We start from the raw sequence: 23,658 nt of genomic DNA, 5'->3' as shown, positions 1-23,658 counted from the left end.
GTACTGTGTCACGTTAAAAATCCATTGGTACATCTAGGCACTTGGGGTGGATCTTTCACCTTTGCATGATTTTGAACTCTTACATCGGTTATTTGGAAAATACTGGTTCACTGAGTTAAATAGAGCTTCCAAATGTTGACACATTTCATCAGACAACATAAAAACATCACCATTGTTAATATTACCTATATCAGAAATATCTTTTATGTTTTGAGAAGCAGTTGAGTCAAAGGAGCAGATATAAGTTTTCTAAAAATTCTAATTTTTGTTTGAAAGCTAAAATTTTATCACTGTCAGCTCTTTTCCTTTAAGTTGCAGTTTCATTCATTTTCAAAGAAAATGTATGCTAAATACCCGTCTGAAAAACCAGTTTGCAATAGTAAAAATGGTGTCCTGTGAAAAAGGCAGTTGGTTCAGCTTACAACTTAAATAGTCACACGAGTGCTTTTTCTTGAGACAACCATTCTTCATTCAGCACAAGTGCTTTAAGCATACTGCCATTTTGTAACAGTATTAAAAAGATTTACTCAAAGATTTTATAAAAATGATTTTACTGCTTTAATAAGGACATTCTTAAATGAGACTGGCTTAAAATTTTTTTTTTAGTGTGTGGTGAATGAAGTACAGTGACTACCAGTACAGTTTGGTGCCACTGCCCTGATTTTTACAGAAGCACCAGCAGTTTTACCCAACACTGATTTTGTACTGTCAGTTCACATATCAACGCAGTAAGAAGAAAATGTTTTAGCATTATGATGAAAATAGTTTTGACCATGCAGACTCCTGAAAAGAGCCCCCCACACCCCACCCCCGCGCCAAAAGACCACAGGTGACGTTTAGGGAACTGCTGCTTTATCTGAACCTGCCTTGGTGCCTGTGGATGTCCAGACTCTTCTGGATTCTAAGGCTCACTGAGCCTCGCCTTTTTAGCTTTACCCTAATTAAAACAACTGACAGGCTAGATGGCTCATTTCTGGACCTGCCAAATTTGAAAATGACTAACTAGGAAGGGTTGGAGGCTTGGATGATACACTTTTAATGCTGTGCTTTTTAACTCTACCTTGTTTAGGTGTCCTTGTAAGTTCTGCTGCTGACAACTCAGATTACATTCAGAATTTCCTCTCAGACCCATTTTCATAAGCCCAAAGAAAGAAAAATTTTCCCTATGTGCCTCAAAAATACTTGGGGCTTTGTGATGTAGAGTACACTTTTAAATCTCTGGTGGTTGGTGGGAAAAGAATCAGAAGTCAAGAGACCTGAATTTAGTTGGGGCCATGCTTATTAAATTCTGGACTAATGATGTAACACTTGGTAGCCTGAACCCTGTCACTTACGAGGTTGTGAGGATAAGGTGAGAGATTTATGAAAGTTCCCTGAGTAATATTTAAGCACTGTACTGGAGTGATAACCTTCCAAGAGTAGTGGGATTCTTGGTAATAACCAGAAAAGTCAAGTGCCTAAAGCTGAACTGAGACACAGAGAAGGGGAGACCACTCTAAGGAGATGGTGGATCCAATATGGAGGAAGGGCCTAGCGGTGTAACAGAGCACAGCCTGCAGGCAGGCTGAGGGGTGGCCCTAGCCCAGACTTCATCTGTTGATGCTACATTCTGAGTCATTATCAAAGGCCAGACACTTTCACGTATATTATCTCATAATAGGACTTACGTGCAAAGATACTAGCCCCATTATTTATATAGAAACTTAGGTCTTAAAAAGTGTATAGAGCCACATAGTTAGCACATGGCAAACCTAGGCTTCGAACCTAGGCCTGTTTTCCATTAATTTATTGGCTTTCAAACCTTTTCCTGGAGGAGTAAAACCTTTCTTCAAGTAAAAACTTTTATAGAAGATTCATAATAGTATAAAGAAGAAAAGCTGCCCTGGTAGAAGCAGGAGTCCTGACCGTATCCTTCTGATCAGCTGCCCCGCCCCATCCCACCTGGCAGTGCCACAGCCCCTGGTAACCTAAGCCTCTGAGGAGCCCCGTTTTGAAAACCCATGTCCTCCTTTTGGCATAATGTGTGCCCTAGAAGTCCGATCTATGTAAATTACTAACATTCTTTCTCTGTACGTATCTTTTGGGAGATGGGGAAGGAAGAGTATGTCCCAAGATTCTGGCCCTTGGGTCATCCTAACCTACATTAACATCAGGCACTATAAATAGAATTGGGGTTTACAGTTAACAGGGGCCTAGATTTGTAAATTCTCTGGCAAAGGTGAAAACAGATTATTGGTTTCTAAGCCTATTTATAGTGTAGTCTTCTGGCCAATTCTTCATGAGGGCTAACCACTGATAAGCTACTTGCACCCAATGCTGTCACATGACAGGAAGCCCCAGGCAGTAGATCCCCAAGTATTCTGCAGCTGCAAAAGCATGACTTGCTTTCCAAAGCACTGCTGGTGGTATTGTTTCCAGGGCCTGGATTAGGCATTAGTGATATTTTCTCCCTTAGAAACTCCTTGCAGACAACTAGATACTTTCCTATGTAAGGTACTCACTAATCCTTCCCACGTGGGAGCTCTTGAATTCCTCTCTCCATGCGATGGACTGATAGCTCCCCAAGCCTTAGAATGATCCCTTTCTGCCCTCCCCCACTCACGTGGAATAAATCCGTCCTTAAAGGAAGTCACTGGTGTGCCTTGCACCTAGCCTAACACAGGTGCGTTTACTTCAAGGAGAATTACAGTGATACACGCCCACTTCCAACACTTCAGAACTTGGGCAAGAGCTCTCTAGATGAAGAAGGGCCTTAGTCTAAGTCATCAGCCCTACCTTCTTGCCTCCTGGAGAAGAGGCATCAGGGGGAGGTGTACTTGTGATGTTCAGTGGGCTGGAGCCACAGCTGGAAGGCGATGACCCTCTTATCCTGTCAGAGAAAAGAGGAGTTAGTTACATTGCCTTTCCTTTTTCTCAGGGGAGTGTGTATGGTTTTGTTGAGGGGTGGGGTGAAAAGAAGGATGAAGACCTAGACAAGGGACTGGCAAACTTCATCTGTAAAGGGCCAGATGGTAACCACTTGAGGCTCTGTAGGCCGTGTGGTCCCTGTCACAACTGCTGGACTCTGCCTTTGTGGCCTGAAAGCAGCAATGGACAGTGTGCACATAAGTGGATCTAGCTGTGTTCCAGTAAAACTATTCACAAAAACAGGTGAGAAGCTGGATTTATCCTGGAGGCACCTGATCTAGAATGCAGATCCTACAGTCAAGCGTCTCACTAACAAAACCCTCAGATTAGGATTTTGATTTCAGGTTATGTATTTCAAGTAAGTAGACAGTTTTATTTCCTCACTGAATCCAGATCTTAGAGTTGGTGGGACTTTAGAAGTTCAACCTATATGTTTGATACCACGACCTAGAATCCCCAGCAAGTGATTCACTCACTACCCTACACACACTGTTTAGCTCGTGAATACTCGGGGATGGGGGCTGCTGGGGCGGCTCATCCACACCCGGCAGGGGCAGTCTTCATCGTCACCACCTTCTAAGGCAACAGGTGATGAAAAATGGGTCCAAGCCCTTCTCAGCTCTTATTTCTCAGCATAATTGGTTTTACAGAGGGAGAGACTTAGAACTGGAAATCCACATCAACTCTTGTCAGGCTGAGGGACCTCAGGAAAGGAAGCCATGACCTGGCACTGCAGCGAGAGTTTGGTGAGAGTTGGGTGGCAGCTGTGTGACGACCACCAGGCTTAGCACCTACATGGATGAATGCACCTTCTGGTCTCCCAGGGACCCCTCCACTACCCAGCAGTCTCTTGGCTTTTGGCCTATACTGCCTACCCCTATAAATTTGTGAATAAACAAAATTTCTCTCTCCCCTGGATCATAAGCTTCTCAAAGGCAAAATACAACTATATACCAGGCATTCTTCACCCACACGAAGGACTACTAACTGCTTATTGAAAAAATTGCTAATGCCTCCCACCTTTCCCTACCTACATCGATGAAACCACTATTTCCCCAGGTTCCCTTATCTTGGAATTGCCTTCTCATCACGACTTATTTCATCTCCAATACCTAGTCCTTAAATTACTGACTTCTCTTTTGGACACTATCATCACTGTAGGATGGGCCTCATTCCTGGGTTATTAAGCATGCTCACCTTCATCTCTTCCTACTCCAACTTCCACAACGCTTGGGTCACCTGCTTAGCATCCTACAATGAAAGGGGTCTTACAGTTTTCTTCCAGTCTAAACTGCTCAGCATCATTTCCTAGGATTCTTAGCAATCTCCCATCACAGTGCTTTGGCTCCTTCCTCCAAAGAGGCTGCCCAGTTAGGTAACTTGCTTTTTTACCCTGAATATGCCACTCACATGCCCACTCCAGCGTGTGCCTGTCTTCAAGAACGAAGGAACACCCATGTTCATCACAAATCCCAACTAAGGCCAACCTCAAACCCTTCCTCTCTTGCTTGCTTCAGCCCATGCACTCTCCCTTATTTTCTATTATCACAAAGAAAATAGTCTTCTCAAAGATTTATAAGGTCTGAGTTTTCAAGGACTGTTTTACACTGTGCATGGATGGCCTCAAGCAAAGCACAGGGCGCAGTGGCTGATCACCAGATTATCTCGGCACACTACCCCCACCGCTCCTTCCTGAAGTAGACTCAAGCAGCCACATCTGTCGTTACTGTAGGGTTGGAACAGAACTGTGCTACCCACCGGGATAAGAGCCCCTCTGTGGCCAACTACAAAAGGCCAGCCTCCGATTCCCCTGAGAGAATCAATTCAGTGGCAGCAGAGAATAGTAATTTTTCCTTTTCCCATGATTATGTTCCATTAAGTTTGCATTCCTAAGGACCTCATTACCACCCTTCTCCATTCTCCAAATTCAAATGGACTTATAATAACTGCTTCCCTCTCAATGACTGCTCTTAAAGCCTTAGATTTAATTCATAATTTTTGGGCACTCACTGTATGTCAGTGTCTGTTCTAGGAACTTCCCTGAGTTCTCTCTCAATCCTAGAGCAATCTGGGGGAGCTAGACATTGCCTCCCTTTTATGGCTTAAATCAACAGAGACCAGGAAATTAAATGAATCCCCTAAGCAGAGGCCCAGGACTCAAAGTCAAGTAAACTGCTTCAGAGCTGCTTTTCTTTCATATGGGAAAGAAGTCCCACCCAAGGGGGCTTCTATTACTAGCTGATAAGCCTGGTCTCTCCTACTAGCCCTAGGCAGCTTTTTGATTAGAAGCAGCTAATGTTCTCTATTAATGCCCAGATGACACCAATTCCTGGCTCCACTCCTGCCACCCTGTAATGTTATGTTCATCCATCCTCACTGGGAAGCTCCTTGTGTCACGTACAAAGTAACAAGAAAGCTGAGCCTCCCAAAGAGTACCCTATAGCTCTGGCCTGTTTGGGTTTAGCTTTTTTATTTAAAGGCAGAACTTCTCAGTCTCAACACTATTGACATTTGAGACTGGAAAATTCTTTGTTAGGGATGGGGGGTGAGGGAGGCTGTCCTGTGTACTGTGGAATGTTTAGCGAGCAGCATTCCTGGATATCCACTGGATATTTAGCAGCAACCTCACACTCAGTTGTGACAACCAGAAATTTTCTCCAGACGTCAACAAAACATCCCCTGGGAGGCAAAATGCCCTGGGGTTGAGAACACTGGTTTAAGGGAACAAGGAGAAGGTGTTACTTGCCTGTGGATTTCCATGATTTCCTCAGCAATCATTCGACCTATTTTTCCTGCCCCAGCCCTGGTTCCCCCTGGAATCCCTGGAACAGTGGGGTGGGTCCTCTTTGGGCCACCTGCAACAAAGGAATCTGAGAGTGGGAAAGGGAAAACCGAGGAAGAAATACTACTATGTTAAAACCAATTCATCCCATGATCCTCTTGAAGTTCAACTCTGGGTTGTGCCTTGAGGGACATTAGAGCCATAGCTTGTTAGGAAAAGGCATTCCAGCAGGAAAAAGCCAAGTTTCCTTCCAGGATCAGAGGTTAATATAAAGCCTGTAATTCCTCATGCACTCAACATACATTTACTGAAGACCACTCTGCTGCATGCAAGGGTCACAGAGATAAGTCAGCACCCCTGCTTTCAGGGAGCTCACAATCTAATGTGGAGACACACAAGATAAACAATGGCTGGAGCAAAGGGTGATAAGTTTGATGGGTCAGCACGAGGCACCCAGCTTCTCCAGGGCCAGGTGCAACTTCCTGGAAGAGCTCAACTCTGAACTGAATCTTGAGAGAGGAGTATAAATTAGGTTGGCAGAGAGATAAAGAGGGGAAAGCATTACAGGCACTGTAACCAATGGTTGCAAGAGCACTGAGGCAGGGCAAGTGGGGAGAGCACTCCAAGAAATTTATCATGACCGATGAGGAGGGAGTGACAGATGAAAAGAGAGGCAGGTACAATCAGACCATGAAGGGCCTTGGATGCCACACTAACAGATTTAAATAGTATCCGCAGAGGATAAGGAGCATGAAAGGACTTGACCCAGAAAACACTGACTTAGATTTGGGTTATTAAGAAGTTCACTGAGTGGAGAATGAACTATAGTGGAGAATGGGGGCTGAGAGCGCGAGAGTGAGACTAGGGGTAGGAGGTTATCTGCGGTAATCCAGGCAACAGATAAGGAGGGTTAAGTAGCAACAGCCGTGACAGAGAGGTCTGAGAGAGAGAAGGGGCTGGATTTCGTGTTTAGATGTAGTGGGAGATGAGCAGGAGAAACAGTTTCTGGCTTAACCAACCAGATGGAGGGAGTGCAGAGAACCGATTTGGATCTGCTGAATTTTAGCTGCCTTTGGGACCCCGGGTGGCTCTGGAGAGAAACTGGATATAGGCTTCATCGATGGAGAGAGCTGTGGACTGAAGCCATGCAAGCAGAGGCAGTTCCGAGAGCCCCCCTCCCCAGGCATGGCACACCCTCAGGGACCAGCAGACCCCCTCCTCCCACCACAGGAGCCAGTGACTGTCACCAGAGAGCATGTCACAGCACAGCCACTGGGCAACACAGAGGGACGAAAGCACAAGAGGAGCAAGGAGTTGGCCATTTCAAGGGCTTCCAGGGTCCAGGCAACCTCAGGGAAGGCAAAGATGAGTTCCCGGCCTTCCAGGCTCAACAGAGAAAGTGAGATGATAACATCCTGAGTGATCATCCTTGCGAGGCCGCCCTTGTTGCACAGAATATGGTGGCCAGGGACCCTGAACACTGGGGGGTAGGGTGTGCTGGCCACAAGCAGCTTCTCACGGCCAAGCCCCGGGTGCCCTGGCAGCACATAGTTACCTTCTCCAGAGGGCAGCATGCTGTCCATGCTGTGGGGGGATGCTGTGAGCTGCGGGAAGGTTGGGTCCCCGCCTTCCAGGACGTTGGCTCTGTGAACATCCCAGCAACAAGGAAACGTGAGTCAGGACTGCTCAGAACTGTGCACCTTTCACCTCGGCCACGGTGTCCAGTGTCCACTCTGGACCTGGACGGGCCAGAAAATGAAGTGTCTGTCTGAGTGGCTCAGTAGGGCTCCTTGCTGTCTGATAACACGACAGACAGCATGCCGGCCTTTGGCCTCACTGCCTGCCTGGGCCTTCCTAATCCACATGGGACACAGGCCGGCAGAGGTGGTGACCGCGGCAGCCCCTGCCTCTGTCGCCAGGCTTCCTCTCCTGCCAGCCTGCGGTGCACCCAGCTCCGGCCCCTCAGTCAGCTCTAACTACAGGTTGAGGTGAGAAAATGGGGAAGGAGATGAGGGGAGCAGGCCAAAGAGGAGGTCCTTCCCTTCCTGGCTCACCCCGCAGGTGGCAGCCTTGGAGGGGACATTCTGGCCGCCAAGGCCAGTGTGGCTGCTGTGCCTTTCGTGGGCTATCCAGCCCCCCCTCCACAGCGGTGCCAGTGGGTGGCCCGGCTGGCAGAATTCAAAGGCTGACTGCTTTATCGGGAAGGAAATGGTGCTGTCTCCTGGAGCAAGTCCACCAGCCGGGGGCCTGAGTGTCATGAGTATTGAAGCTTTTCATTTGTGAACATATCTTTTGGCTTCTGCCAGTCCTGAGGCTTCACTGGGTATTAGCAAGACGGCAGTAAAGGATGTGAAACTGGCTGTTGCCTGTACCCCCTTTCCCAAGTAAGGAGCCCAAGGCATTTCTCTTTTAAGCAAGGGGGCTTCTGATATGGAAGAACACTTACAAAACAACAGTGTTGGTGGAGACAATATATTCTACTTCCTTGGTCCAAGGGTTCATGAAACTGAACCACCGACTCCGTAGTGTGATGAAAGAACCATCTTTGATTTTAAACTTATAACAATTAGTTGTAATCTTTTCTCTTGTCTGTAAAACTGAAAATAGAAAGAAACCATGAACATCGTTATTTCCTCAGACCAACGTATTAAACTCACCAAACCCTAAGTGTGTGCAGGTGCACACGTCATCACTCTTTAATAAGCCCCGGGAGCTGGCACTTCAGAGAACAGGCTGTTTCTGAGCGTCTGACTCGGAGCCTTCCAATTCAGTTGTGCATCTGTCACTGTTGTTCAGAGGGAATGAAAGGCCCCGAGGAATAACTGAGTGCGCTCTAGATATCTAACTAGAATCAGCTATGAGGTGAACTCCCAACAGTGAGGAAGCACTGTCCACAGGGCCCATGTTATTTTCCTGTCACGAAGCCTGAGGGCAGCCCAGCATTTTTAGGACTTCCGGATTCAGAGAGGTCACACACCCATGGAAACCTCATTCTTTCATGTGACAAGCATCTTTCATGTGCCAGGCACTGGAGACAAAAGAGGAGACAGAATAGGCCTCCTGCCCTCAGGAGAGGAATGAGGGACAGCTATGCAGAGGAGATCAGAGCCTTGAGGGATGAGTGTCAGTTTGCCAAAAGGAGGGAAGGAAGAACTAGCACTGCCCGGGGAGTAGCAGGGCCTGGTGGAGCAGGCAACGGTGAGATGGTCAGTGTGGCTGCAGCACAAGACCTCTGCAGGCAGGGATGGGGAGGTGGGGCGGGGCCAGGAGACGGAAGGTCTTAGACACCTGCTAAAGGTGTTTGGACTTCAGTATAAAGGCAGAAGGTTTTAAGCATGATGTGACATGATCAGGCTCAATCTATCGGAGCATAAATGGGATAACTGTGAAGGATGGAGGATGGACTGGGAGCAGAAGGGAACAGGGAGGCCTGTGAGGGGTCCATCACAATTATCAGGTAGGTTCAGAGGCTGAACCAGGGTCTTGGCAATAGAGGTGGCAGAAAGGAGCCTCTTTGGCAATGTGTGTCTGAGATGAATGAACGGTCTGATGGAGGAAAAAAATCAAGGAGGGAGTCACTGTTGGTTTCTCTCTTGGGAGAATGTGGCCGTGCCACTAACCAAGAGGGAAATACAGGAGGCAGTGCAGGGCTTTGTGGAAAGGAATTAGATTCATTTGGGATATACTAAATCTTTACAGAGTCCAGGTAAATCCTCTGAACAAGGGCTGCCTTCCAGAAAGGGGCCTGGCCTATGTATAGAGGTCTGCTAGGCAGCTGGGGTGGGGGTAGGGTTACCTGTAAGGGGATAGAAGGGGCCTGGGGGAGTCAGCAACCTCCTCACATCACAGATATTTTGTCCTGAAGACTCTTGGGCTGGCTGACTCCCACATCATAGGGGCAGATTTCTCTGGAAGGTTATGTGAACTCGTCTCAAAGCAGGGGGACACTTTAAACTTAAGACCTTTTATACAGCCCAGCTTACCTTGCCTGTGACATTCTGCAAGATGTCCTATGTCATCTTGGTGAAAATATTCATAACATGATGTACCTAGAAGTTCTTGTGGTAAATATGCCAAAATAGCTGTTGCCCTAAAACGGAATTGAAAAAAAACAAAGTGAAAAGAAAAAGCCATTCAGAAGATTAACAGCATCTCCGCAGTGGATGAAACCTGCTAACAGCCAATGAACACCAAGTCAAAGCTGGGTGGGCTCAGAAGGAAGGCTTAAGAAGTAGTCTGCTCCACCATGAAACTGACTTCAACCAAGGGTATAAAAACAGAGAAAGAAAGCAGAGAATCCTTTCAAAGGGGTTGTTATCACAAGAAATCAAATTATAGGAGGTTTAAAAGTGGTTAAGTGCATTAGATACAAATGTGGTAGAACTCTTAACCCCAGTGCAAAGCTTCTCCAATTGACTGCCTACTTTTTATCAGGACGACCAGACACCAGAGGCTCCAGCAGTGGGGCCCACGAGGGCCTTGAGGGGTGGCTGTGTCCTTTTCCAGTATTTAGTAACTACTCCTGGTAGTCAGAAAAATTATTAGCCTGTGAATATTCTTAAGAAGGCAGCACAGAACAGTGGAGATTTGGGGATATTTGGGTTCTTAGCCCAAGTCTACTGTCAGTTAGTTGTGTGTGAATCCTGGAGGAGGCCCAGTCTTCAGGCGGCGCCTCAGTTCCTCAACCATAAGAAATAAGATCGGATGAGGTCAGTGTTGTCCAATAGAACTTTCTGTGATGACAGAAATGTTCTATATCTGTGCCATTAGCCACATGTGGCTAATAAGTACTTGAAATGTGACCAGTGAGCCCGAGGAAATGAATTTTAAATTTGATTTAATTTTAATTGATTAAATAAAGACGTAAATCACCATATGAAGCTGCCATAGCCAATGACTTACTGTACTGGACAGATCAGGACTAAATCTTTCCCAAGTCCCACATGCCAGAATTCCACTCACAGGAATGGCCTGGGAACATTCCATAGATTCAGACAGCTGCTAAGCCTACTACTTCTCTCTTTCACCCAAGGACATCAAACCACCCCACTTAACTGTCTCTACATACCAAAGAATGACATGGAAAAAAAATCTCTGTATTTATGATGATATCTCACTGGCTCTCATTTTTCAACAGAGCTACCCATCACTTCCTTCTCTCTATACTTAAGAAAGCCAGCTGATGGCCCTGTCTTCTCTCTGCTTTACTCAGAGTTGAAAATCCCCTACCATCATTGTTCAAGGGTCATATACAGACTCTTACCTCTGGTCTACAAAAACAAACTTCCCATCTATTGCATGCCGGGAGACATACTCCATAGATTTCACCCTGATGTCCCCGTTTGCCGGTTGCGGGACCACGTGAGAGTGCAGTCTTCCAATTGCAACAAGGCAGCTGAGATTGCACCCCTCGTTGTCTGGTTCGCTGTCTTCGTCCAGCCCCATCTTTGTGGGTGGCCAGCTTTTCAAATAGCCTGTGCTGTGGATTGTGCAGAAGCTTTTTCGATCTGCTAGAAAGCGAAGCCCGTGGTTAGTGTCAGTGGGGCTTTGGGGCACAGGGGCACAGGCAGCCCGGGGTGAGTTGGGATGTAGGCAGGGAGTCAAAATATAAAAAAAGAAAAAAACAAGGTCTTACTGTCCAAAAGCAAGCATCCAGTGAGACAGAAAAATAGGTGTCATCTAGTGTCATACGTGCTTTGTAGACCTGGTTATACCTAAAGGACATGACGCTCACCAAGGAAGGACTATCTAAATCTACCTGGGGAGAGGAAGGCTGCCCAGGGGAACAATGTGGGGCGTGGACCAAGAAGAACGAGCACTGGCTAAGGGACCAGAATGTGTAAAGGCCGAGAATATAGACAGGCACAGAGGGGCATCCTGTCCAAGAAACAGCAGAGAGCTCCATGCGGTTGAAGTGAAGAGGGAGGTGCTGGGGGTAGAGTCAGAAAGGCGGAGGGGCAGACTGTAGGCGCCTTGGATTTTTTGCTCACAAATGTGTTAACCTTTCTCAGATAGGAAATGGAGAGCTTCCAAAGGCATTTAAGTGGGGAAACAGCAAAATCACTTCATGATTTGGATGCTCTAGGAGCTGAGTGATGGGTGAACTGGAAGACAGTAAAAAATCAGAAGGACAATAATACAGCAAGAGACACTGAGGACTGCGATGGCAGATCCGTGAAGATGAGGAGGAAGTCGGTAAGGATGCAGGAGAAATTTCTGAGCTAGAACTGTTGGGATTTGGTATGAATATCAAAATATATGGTATGAAAAAAAGAAAATAATGACTCCAACTTTTTCGGATTGAGTGGTTACTGGTACAATTTACTGGTCAATATTCAGGGAGGAGAATACAGAGTATGTTTTAGAGGAGAGGGAGAAAAGATTTCAATTCAGGACACATTAAGTGCGGAGCACCTGTGGATTTCAACAGGAAACACATCCTTACGGAGTGTTTACCTAGCATTGGGTGTGTGCTAGTTACTGGGAAACAGTGAAAAACAAATCAGACATGCATTTGTGGAATTTACAGTTTTATACAGTAGAGAGACTTCAAACAAATACTCATACAAATATCTACATAGCTGCAATGGTTAAGAATGTGTTAGAAAACCTGCAGTGCTACAAGCGGACGTAAGGCAGCCTAAGGGAGGGAGTGACCGACACGGAGGTCCACTCTAAAGGATGAGCTGGAGTGAGCTCAGGGACGGGAGCTGGTAGGGAGAAGGGGGATTCCCATCAGAGGTGACAGCACGTATGGAGACTTCAGGTAGAAACGGGCTGGAGACACTGGAGGGAGGTCAGCATGGCTTGAATGTATGGGGCGGAGGGGGTTGCACTGGCACCGGAAGGATTTTAAGCAGGGGACTGACACAAAGATGTGCTTTTAGGAAGACCACTCCGGCTGTGCAGAGGGCTGGAAAGCATGAGGAGCCTACTTCCCTGGACCTACGAGGTCCAGGGTAGCCTGGATCTAGTAACAGCAGCAAACGTGGAGATGGATAAACATTTCAGATAACTTCCAATAACTTCTACAGGAGCAATTCATGGCGGCAAGACTTTGTAACCGACTAGATCAGGAGGGAGGGAGAGAAATGGGGTGGGGTGCCTGCCGGGCTTCTGGCATGCAGAACCGGAGGGACAGTGGTGCCATTTACATCCAAGGGGAATCCCAGGTGGTTACTTCTACACAGGTCACATTTGAAATGCCCTTGAGAGTACTAAGCAGGTAGATAAAATAAGCAGTTAATTTACAAATGTGGAGTCAAAAGAGAAGACTGGGCTAGAAATAAGAACTTGGAAGTTATCAGCATATAAATGGCACTGAAAGCAAAGGGAGTAGATGACATTACCTATGGGGCTCGGGTGTACATCCGCTCCTCTTAAGAGAAGAAGGCCAGGGACAGAAGAGGAGGAGCCAACAAAGGAACCAGGAAGAGAGCCTGAGTGGGAGAGGACAGAGAAGACGAGAAGAAAGTGGTTTCACTGAATCCTAAGGAAGGGAACACTTCATGATGGAAGAAAAATGAAAATGTCTGTTGCACTTAGTGACCTGCAGGCACTGGGAACTTAGCGAGAATGATTCTGGCGCATCGGTGGGTGCTGTACTCTGTGACCGAGAGGACACTTTCTCAACCACATTAAAATGGAATTTAAACAGAGGAAGCCTTCCCACGAACCTCTGTCATCGTGACACCATCAAGGTCGTCCAATTCCCCCCTCCTCCCCAAAGGCCCTCATTGAGGTGGGGCCTGTGGGGTCCCGGCTGCGTCCTGGGACCCGCGCTCTGAACCCACACCCTGCTGAGCGCTCCGATGTAGAAAGCTGGCCTCACCTGTCATAGAACTTAAAGAACTGTTAAGTGGTTACCTTTTTTCTTGGAGCAGGTGGAGGGGAAATCCTTGTCTTCAACCTTTACTGAAGGCCTGTTACACTTCATCCTACAGAAGAAAGAACGCCGTGCTCCAGAACATAATCGAGATGGCCCGGGGGTTATATCTGTTTTAACTGGAAGTCCAGCTGCAAATCAATACACAAAATGTGATAAACTGAGGGTAGTGTTGTCTGTCAGGAGGGGGAGTGTGCCCTTGAAGAAAGCCTTTTCTTTCATGACAGCATAAAATAACACTACTGCTCAGGTTAGGGTGTATTAGGTGCGACACAGACGGGAGCGCTGTGGATCTGGAATGCTTACAGACCACATGGCGCGCAGCTACTGGGTGAACAGACCAGGTGCTCTGGGAGTAAAAAGAAAGACACACGGGGTTCCCACATCCAGCAGGAGAAGACTGCTGAGAAGGAGAAACAGAAGTTCACCGTGAAAAGATTAATGATAACACAACGTGATGGATGACTGATTAGTGCCCAATACATGGCAGAAACAATCGCCATTTCCCAGAGGAGGAAGAACGTGGACTGGGACTTGGACACTGGAATGGAAAGGAGGAAGCAGGACCCCGGGTGCTGTATCAGCCTGCAGGTTCTTGGACCCCATACGAGGTCCGTGCTGCCCAGCATGGCAGCCACTAGCTACAGGCAGCTATTAAATTGAGCTGTGGCTGGTCTGGCTGTATTCACACGCACAGCTCACCTTCACACAGGATTGCAAGGACTTAGTACCCACCCCACAAAAAAAGAATGTAAAAGACCTCATTTTGGATTTAGCATGTTAAATAAAATATAATATTAAAGTTAATTTTGCATTTTTACTTTTTTAAAGGTGGCTACCAGGAAATTTAAAATCATGTTTGTGGCTCATATTTATGGTTTGAATTGTGTTTCCATAGTGCAGTTCTGGACCAACTGAATTAGAGACTCTGGAGGAAAAGTAGGACTATGATCCAGACAGAAGCCTGGCTACTAGTCAGTGCAAAAGCTGGGGCTACAGATCGTGTCTGGGGTGACGAGTGCCCCACTACCCACCATGGCAGCAACCAGCAGAGGAGTGGCTACTGCTCAGGCCTCCTCCGGGGTCTCACCCTGCCAACCTACCTCCTGCATTGCTGACTCAATGATCCTCCCCGGAAGCCAACCCCGGTCTGTCCCTCCTAGCTCAGAGCCCTTCACTGTCCCCATGGATGAAAAGGTCTTCGTGGTCCAGCCCTCCCCTCCCCTGCAGGTTTTGCTCCGACAGCACAAGCAGGCCACAGCACCACACCTCCGCGCCCAACCACAAATCGTTCCCTCTGCTCTTTTCCTCCCTTCGTCACAAGGGCAAGCATTTCCTCCCTGGCAAGCATTAATTCATCTTTTCAAACCCACCTGGGGTTGTCACCTGCTCTGCGATGCCTGTCCCCACGCCCACATGAGAATTAATAATCATCGTTCTCTATGCCTGGTCCTGTTTCTCTGGCTGCACCTATTATGCGTGGTGCTGTCTCCTTGTCTCCCTGACTATATGGTGAGAGCCTGAAAGACAAGGACCAACAGCATTCATCCTTTTCTCTCGAGGCCACTAAGAAGTTGCCAGGGGCCAGACTATAAAGGGCAACATGTACCTGGGACTCGCTGTACTTATAGGAGGCAGGGGAGTACTAGAGTGAAAAGGGTGGTTTAAGGAGATTCCCCTGGTGGCATTTCCTTCCAGAGATTACAACAGAGTTTGGAAGCGGGAAACTAGTTAGACTATGATGGCACTGGGCAGGGTGAACACCATGTTGTGCTGTGTGCTGGGAACGGTCCTGTGTGCTTTATGTTATTAGCATACTGAATTCTCACAACACAATGAAACAGGTAAATATTTTGCAGATAAGGAAGCTAAGGAAGGTGAAGCACAGAGGGGTTAAGTTACTTGCTCAAGGTCACACAGCTAGTAAACGGTGGAGCCAAGATATGAGCCCAGTGCCTGACTCGAGTCTACGCTCCTCACTGCTGGAGCCACAGCCCGACATGGGACTGGAGGAGAGCTCTCCTGGGGCCTCACCCGGGATGGGGTGCAGGAGCAGGAAGCTGGGAGGGACGGCTAATCTAGTGAGGAACCACTTTTGGTCGATGAAATGTCATATTTACACTTGAAGTTTCCTTATTTTTATCTTAGGAGACTGCATGGGTGCAACTCAGATAAACAGAGGTGGTTTTTCTTCGGGGGGAACAAACCAAAGGGATGTGAACCCTTTTAACTCAGGAACATACAATTGGGAATTTCTAGATTCTGAAAAAAAAAACAAAAGTGACTACAAATCGTAAAGAATCAAATCAAAGTAGCTGTTTTTCCTCTCATGGACGTGGACATTGAATTTTCTTCTTTATGTAAAACAAAAGAGAACTAAACACAAAGTAACACAACACAAATAACTCCATGCAGCCAAAGATGGCCCCTGTGAGCCAGGTAAAGGGCGGAAAGGCAGGGACCCAGGCCGGGGCCAGCAACCCCACTGTGGGGCTCCGTACTCACTTTTTGCATCTATGAGCCGCTCCCGGGGTGCAGTGTCAGAGGAGGAGAGCTGCTCCTTGACTTTGGCGATATCTTTAGGATGCAGGTAGTCAAACAAACTCTGACCAATCAGATCATTCTGTGGGAAGGTATCATCAAAAATGACAAGTCAATGGCACGTGGAATATAAACTTTCTAACAAGTGCTTTGCCTTCATTCTGCATTTTTAAGCATGGGTTTCAAATATTTCACATGTGAACGTGTGCACAAGTCCAATCACTTTGCCTAGATATAGACATAATGAATGGGGCACCCAGAGTGTGGTTTTGAAAACACATGAGGGGCAGTGTATAGCTCGGTGGTAGGGTGTGTGCTTAGCATGCACGAGGTCCTGAGTTCAATTCCCAGTGCCCACTAAAACCAAAAAACAAAAACAACAACAAAAAAACCCACACAGCTGAAAACACATGAAGGAAAAAGGTCATAACATAAAAGAAAAACTACATAAATCTTTCTCCTCTCAGGCAAATATCTTTCCGCCGTATGTATTCTTTTATTTCTGATGCCCACAAATTCCCCTCTAAGACGTCAGAGGGAGGAATGCGGGCCGTGAGCTCTGATTCTGACTCTGACTCTGTTAAGCCTCTCGGTTCTTAAACAAGTTGCGTCAAACTACAAGCCTCGGGGGCCTAATCTGTTAGCAGAGACCTGAGTAACTTCCTCCATAACTCTGCTCTAAGACTAGAAAGAGCAAGACATTTGGAGATACTACATTGACATTGATTCTAATTTACATAAATGTTATTTTGAGACTTCAATTCTTCTGCCTTACCAAGCTTCCATGCAAATACCAGCATGTGAAGGAGGGAATGAATGAAAATAATGAGTAAAAACTCTAGGGACACAATAGGTGAACAGCTGTGCTCTAGAAGCTTTTATCGATGGTCATCTTATCAAACAGTCATTTTATCAGTCATAAAAGGTATGGATTATTACAATTATTTTTGAGAGGAAGCTGAGGTTCGACAGAGCTAAAAAGTGACACATCACTGCAGACACTACTGGGTGGATTCCCACTTTGCTTAGTCCCTGATACTGTACTGTCTGCCTACATCTTCCTTGTCGGAGGGCCCCTTGCCCTCCTATCCTTACACTGTGCGATATCTATCTTGCAGCAATAAGACAGTTATAATGCTGAGATCAGAGTCAAATTTTCCAATGGGGGAAAAAAAACACATTAAAGGAGTTTTCTGAGGTTATATTCATCTCTGTGTTAAGAATTTTCTGGAAGGACGGGGTTGGGGAGCAATATATGCATTTCACATGTGACTCGTCTGTCATAATTATTCTGAAAAGTGGGTGACCTTTCTGGCTGCTGTGAGGCTGCCCACCACCAGCAGGAACAGGAGCAGTACCTGGCTGTAGTTGAGGATCTTGAAGACAGACTCTGACACAAAGAGTATCTTCCCTCGGTCACATCCTACGACAAACAAAAATCCATCTGCTGCCTAATCAGGAGAAATGGATAGTCAATTTACCATACTTTAGGAAACAGGATTTATCATCACTCTGACAGCAAATACAGATTTGTTTTCTACGTATCCCAAGCACAGGACTGCAGGCACTGACAGTTTCACAGGTATCCTGAGAACAGGACGCTTAAAACAAACGCCTTATGAGAGTGATGAGATTCCCTCCAAGGTGGATATACACATGCATCATCTAATGATTACAGAGGAAGTCCAATTAAAGTTAAGAACTGTTTCAAAGCAGAATTCAGCTTAAGAATTTTCCTTTGATTGTACGAAGGTCCAAAGAAATCTATTTCATTGCTCTAATGATAACTCAGTAATATCATAGGGTCTGAGATTGGAAGGAAACTTTAAGATCAGAATTCCACCCCCTCGCCAATATCTCAGTGCCATCTGCCCTCAACTTGAACACCTCTTTTTCCAGGGAGCTCTCTGGAATAGATCTCAACATGTGAAGTGGTGTTTGCTTTTTTTTTTTTTTATAACGCAGATGGTCTGGAATGGGGCTGGATCACTGGTATTGTATTCACCCTCACCCTAAAGTGCCCCAACGTATGCAGGGTTGGTAACGACTGCTCTCAAATATTATCCCTTGATCCATGGCTGGGCTGTTCATATCATGAGTGAGACAAGAAGAGCAAAGCAAAAATTTCCCCTTAGATTCTTTTTACCTCTTCTTCATTCTAAATACAAGTAAAAACCTAAAGTTCCGATAAAGACAGGTGTGGAGACAGACAGTGTGTGTCAGATAGACTGAAGCAGATAAATACTGAAGCTATGGTACCTGAGAGCTTAGGATATTTTGTGCACATGTGACCGAACCTCATCCGTGACTTTCCAGATGGACAACCACTCAGCTCTTGCGGGGGCCTTCCCGGTGCCGGGGAGGGCGGTCCCCACTCTGCTGTGAACTTGCTCTGTACTCCGCTACCCTGGCCTGACACACAGTGGGTTGTTATCTTGCTTAATTCATTGGTCTGCAGTCTGTTCTTTGAAAGAATCTAGAGAGACTCTTCTTTTCCACAAAAGGGCCTCTGGGATGCAGTTTAATCCAAAGAACTAGGAAATGAATTCTCATGAGAGAAGGTAACAGAACGGTGCACGTGCTTGTGCAGAGAGAAAGGGAGGAGGAGGGGAGCAGAACCACTACTACGGGGAGAGACCTGGCGGGCCGCCTGGCCAGAAAGAAGCTGGGGATGCTCCTTCCTAAGTGCGGCCTCTGAGCGGGCCCAGGGCAAGGGAGGACAGTGAGGGGGAAGCAACTTCCCAGCACCATCTGCTGGAAGCCTCATTCTGTCAAAAGAGAGGGTATTAATAACTTCTTCATTTGCCTTGCAGACAATCTTATACCCAACAAGAGAAGTATTTTGAGGCTTTTCATTAAAGAAGTGGTGTGGCCTAAAAGGTGCCCAGGAAGAAGACACCTGGAAGAAACGCTGGGCAAAGCCAGGCTTAAACAGATGACACAAGCCAAGAGGATTCCAGCACATCTGGGGGAGGGAGAGACAGTTCCAGAGGCCAGTGAATGCAGTCACCGTAGGAGAGACTTGAGACATTCTGACTGCTTCACTCCGGCAGATAAACACCATTAGGGGGAGGAGCTGGGGCCAAGAAGACCGCCAGGAAACAGCGAGATGAGAACCATGGGGCCCAGGAGGACCAGGGCTGGCTTGCTCTCAGGGAGGACGTGCTAGCTAATGAATGACACGGAGCCCGAGGGGCCGCCTTGTTTTCAAAACACAGGAGGCAGAGGATCCAGGCATTATAAACTGATCAGGTTGACTGCTCCCTGACACACCAGTTATTAAAGACATTTTGAAAGCGCTTAGTAAAGAAGCAATTAGTCAGATCTGCATTGGTAAGGACTAGAGGGAGTCCAGTTCCCACTGCCAAACTGTCCAAACATCATCTGAGTGGAGCCTGCCGTCTGTCGAAGAAAATTCCCAGGAAGTGGCAAGGAATTAGATAGCACTTCACAGCCACCAAGATGGGTCAGGGAGGTGAGGAAAATTCCATCAGGGAGGACGGACCACTGCTGATGTTGTAGGAAACAGGAGACCGGAGAAGGCAAGCCTGAGATGAAGTACTTAACTTGAGTAGCCTTGTAATCCTTATTCCATCCCCAAGCAGCAACAAGGCAAGTATGTCATTACAAAAGCAGTTTGTTTTATATATAAATATATATGTAAATATATACAAGTATATATATTTATCTATAAAACACCAAGTTACCAGTATGACAATTGGAACCAGCTACACAATTTGTAGGGCCCAGTACAGAAGAAACTGCAGGGACCCTGTTCAAAAATTATAATTTTCAAGATGGCAACAGTGGAGCATTAAACCAAGTGCCAGGCCCCGTGGGACTGCATAGGTTGCTTGCACGTGAAGCCGGCCTTGGTGATTTCTTGGGAGAGGCTGTAGACAGAGTTTCTATCTTAACTCCAGGAAGTCCTCCCTGAGAAGAAGGACATATTTATGAAAAGGATGGAGAGGTGAGGGCAGAGTTGGGTCCTCCAAGTATGCCTTGACAGTGGTAACCAAAGGACCATTACAAACTTGCTCAGCTTCACTGTTTATCAGTGATTGGAGGTTTATAGGACAGTGCCATGCAGAAACAGTAAGTACTAAAATGTTTTCTGTGAATGGATGAAAATGAAAGACAGAAAGCGGGCCGATCAGATCTACAAGTTATGCGAAGCTTCAAAAGATAGCTGATGACAAGCTGGAATGCAGGACTATCCAATAAATAGATTTCATAGAGGTAAAAGAGAAGCTGGAAAAACCTGGCCTAACAGTTCTGCTGGGGAGGGGCAGAGTTACAGCCGCCCCAAACATGACACTAATAAGATGGCTTCTACTGCCAGGCAGGCACCAGCCCCCTCCAGCCCCAGGCCAGCCAGACCGCAGCTGAAGTTCCGTGCTGGGTTGTGGGAGCCACTTCTGGAGGGAAATCTAGCAAATGCACGTGGCTTTGGAAACTGTGTGCAGCAAGTGCTGTTCCCAACCCCCTTCTCTCTTGCCAGCTTCTGCTATGGAGGCTGGAAGACCTCGATGCATGCTCTGTAACCTGCCTTGCAGCTGAGGGTGACCAGGTGACACTTTCTGGATAAGCTCCAGCCCACTATTGGACTTCCAGGAAGGCGTATCCTCTCCTGGTACAAAGGACAGCTGGCCGAGAACCGCCCCTGCCCCTTTTTTCTGACTGGTCTGGTCACTCAGACCTGGCACAGCCAGCTCACTCTAACAAGGAAAAGAGCTGCACATCAGCTCAGCAGGGTGGTGTGAGAAGACAGAAAGGGCCCGGTTCCTGCTGACCTCACTGAACCACCACACCGACCCCTACCAGGCTCCCCCCAGGACCAGCTCTGCTTAAGAAACAAAACTCTGTTCATTCATCAGGCCTTCTGTTCCTGGCAGTTAACAGCACATCACGAGGGGGTGGGCAGGATACCGGAGTGAGCAGGCAGGCTGGACTTAGAGGGCCTGAAGCCAGGTGGAGCTGAAAATGAGGGTGCACAAACCCAGCTGGACTGCCCCCACCTCTGGGCTCTGCAGACTTCTGTGCCGAGAAGCGGGGTCAGCACTGGCTGTGGGGACGTGGGTGCAGGTATCTTGCCTGTTAGTGACATTTTTCTATTTTTCTTTTTACGATTTGCAAGAGGACCTGTTTCTGAACCCAGTGTCTCTTCCTTCAATTTCCAAGCAAATCTCACTCTACCTGGGAGCAGACCTCATTCTGCATAGAAGCCAGGTTCCCACGGTGCCACCCCGGCCGCCCCTCTGCAGAGACTGGCAGGAGGGAGCCAGCCCTGCAGCTGAGTGGGTGAAAGCATTGCCTCCACTTATTTTCCTCCTCAGGCCATGGTGTTTTTGGAAGCTTTGTTGTTTTGATGGAATTTTGGTATAAGGATTTAGGTGGATGCTTTTGTGCTAGTGATTAAATGAGGATGAGAGAAATTCTCAGTTGCTCTCAGTTTCAGTCCCTTTCGAAAACCCTCATGCAGAAAGGCGATTCCTAATTACCTCCTATTTCTAACAAAATTCTGCTCTTCTGATTTAAAGCTGCAGTAGCCTAGACCTTCAGTTTTTGCCTGAGCAAGGGTGGAAGAGAAGAGTCTCAGGGAAGGGATGTGAAGCCTGTCCAAATGGTAAGGTAAGGTGGAGACGCAAAAGAGGACGTGCACCTAACAAAGTTCAATGTTGAGACATCCAATTCCCACACGCTGGTACTTAACACTGAAATTTGTAAAAATAAATGTTGTGTAAAACAATCCCATAATTGCAACATACCCTGAGAATAAGGTGTTTCAATTCATCATCTGACAGAAAAGTTGGTTTGTAGTTTGCTTCTGTGTATGGATTGGTGGCACCTTACAGGGGAAAAAAAGAGAGTTGGCACACTTTATATACAAATAATGTCTCACTCCACCTGACTGCCTCGAGCCTTCCAGATGTGGCCTAGTCCCTACCACCTGCGATCTAAATTTTATCTTCTTTTCCCTTAACAGAGACAGGGCTAGATCTGGCTTTGGACAGAATCCTCTAACACCAAAGCAAATTCCACCGAAAAGAGGACGCTGTTGTCCACAGGAAACTTAACGAGCTTGCTTTTATCGTTCTAGCAAAAATCAAGAGGTGATAAGAGGAAGTTAAAAACCTGCTTCTACGAGAGAAGGCAGCTCTAGAAGCAAATGGGCAGAGGCTCCTGGGAGGTGCCCTCCTCCCAAGGACTGTATTAAATGGGTTGTCTAGCGGTTCCTCAAATCACCACTCTGAATGTTCTTGGGAAGTCAGCTAGTCTGCCAGGCCCTGAGTAAACACACTGCAGAAGGCATTTGCTGTGAGCTCCTCTGCACTGGGGTTGAGTTAAATGAGCCTGGCAACCCGAAGAAATGCATGACTTCAGTGGATGCAATTTGAGCTCCCAGGACTGAAAGGGCACAAGCCTTATGTTTAAAAGGCTGTCAATCTGGCCTTTCTCGGGAGAATGATAACTTAGAGAAAAACACCAGCGATAAATGAGTTGGAACCTGCAGAATGGTTAGTAGAATGGTGAAGAAATCAAATGGAATGATCCAGAACAACTCCCAGTACCACCAGGAAGGAGGGAAACAGAATGTGCCTGTGAACTATCAACTAACCAGGCACACGTCACTGACCCACGTCCCTGCTTTTTGGGAGACCTGCCACTCTTTTCCTTCCAGTGTAACAGAAATCAGTTATCACGATTTAATCTCTTTCATCTCTGCTAATATGAATTTTTAAATGCCATTTTCCAAGCACAGGATACAACATTTGTATTTCTGAATAACAATCAAAAGTCAGACAAAACCGGCTACTTCTTACTTTCGGTGGCTTTGTAGAAACACAAAGACGTAATTCTTTCACCACGCAGGTCAGAGATCTGAGCGAGCGCCCACTTTCCAACTTCCTCAAATAGCCCAAGGCTAGCTATGGAAAATTCCAGGACCAGCATTCACTAAAAAGCCTGACACGGTTCAGATTTCTCCTGTGGTTCGGATAAGTCACTTCCACATTTCTGCCTCTGTCTTCTCACCCACCGCACACTCAGAAAAGAAGGAAAATACTGCCTCCCTCATAAAGAGTTGATCTGGTTTGGGAAAATTCCAGGAAGATGAAAATATCATCAGTGTTCATTCCTGACAATAAAATGCTCAAGAGCCATCAACTAGTGACTCACTCCTCCCAATGATGAATTTTTCCCTTAAAAACAAACTGCCTTTTCTGTGTCACTAACTGCACCTGCACGTGGGAGGCTTATCCCTGCATGGGTGGAGTCTGGGCGCACACATATGCAAGATGGGACTTTAGCAGTCTCCTCTCAGATGTGCGTGGAGCCTGGTTCTGTGCGCAGAACACAGCCTCCACCCTCCGGAGATGTAGGACAGTGGACCCACATCTTGATGCTCACATGAGCTCAATAATTGCTTCCTCTGGCCCCAAGTCTATGGCTGAAAATGACAGGCATATTACTCAAGGCTACACGCTTATAAGTAACAAACATTTATTTCCCTTAGGGACTCGGGAACATTCTGGGTAAGGGT

The 23,658-nt window shown here is 46.8% G+C and overlaps 1 protein-coding gene across 5 annotated transcripts in view; it reads right to left on the bottom strand.

Annotated features, from left to right (window-relative positions):
* BMAL1 (basic helix-loop-helix ARNT like 1) overlaps positions 1 to 23,658 on the bottom strand; it is a 98,151-nt gene that overhangs the window by 2,642 nt on the left and 71,851 nt on the right. For 4 of the 5 annotated variants that reach the window (XM_072969531.1, XM_072969533.1, XM_072969534.1 and 1 more), the window contains 10 exons: positions 21,884 to 21,963; positions 17,474 to 17,566; positions 16,080 to 16,197; positions 13,556 to 13,705; positions 10,953 to 11,199; positions 9,673 to 9,779; positions 8,136 to 8,286; positions 7,245 to 7,333; positions 5,654 to 5,762; positions 2,776 to 2,869 (listed from right to left, as the gene is read on the bottom strand). In XM_072969531.1, the coding sequence (XP_072825632.1) occupies positions 2,776 to 2,869; positions 5,654 to 5,762; positions 7,245 to 7,333; positions 8,136 to 8,286; positions 9,673 to 9,779; positions 10,953 to 11,199; positions 13,556 to 13,705; positions 16,080 to 16,197; positions 17,474 to 17,566; positions 21,884 to 21,963 (1,238 nt within the window). The remainder of the gene's footprint in view (positions 1 to 2,775; positions 2,870 to 5,653; positions 5,763 to 7,244; positions 7,334 to 8,135; positions 8,287 to 9,672; positions 9,780 to 10,952; positions 11,200 to 13,555; positions 13,706 to 16,079; positions 16,198 to 17,473; positions 17,567 to 21,883; positions 21,964 to 23,658) is intronic. The other variant, XM_072969535.1, reaches the window with a different exon arrangement.

This window comes from Vicugna pacos, chromosome 10, assembly GCF_048564905.1.
Source record: "Vicugna pacos chromosome 10, VicPac4, whole genome shotgun sequence".
Taxonomy (NCBI): domain Eukaryota; kingdom Metazoa; phylum Chordata; class Mammalia; order Artiodactyla; family Camelidae; genus Vicugna; species Vicugna pacos.
Note: the sequence above shows the minus strand (reverse complement) of the source record. Positions and strands in the feature narration are given on the sequence as shown.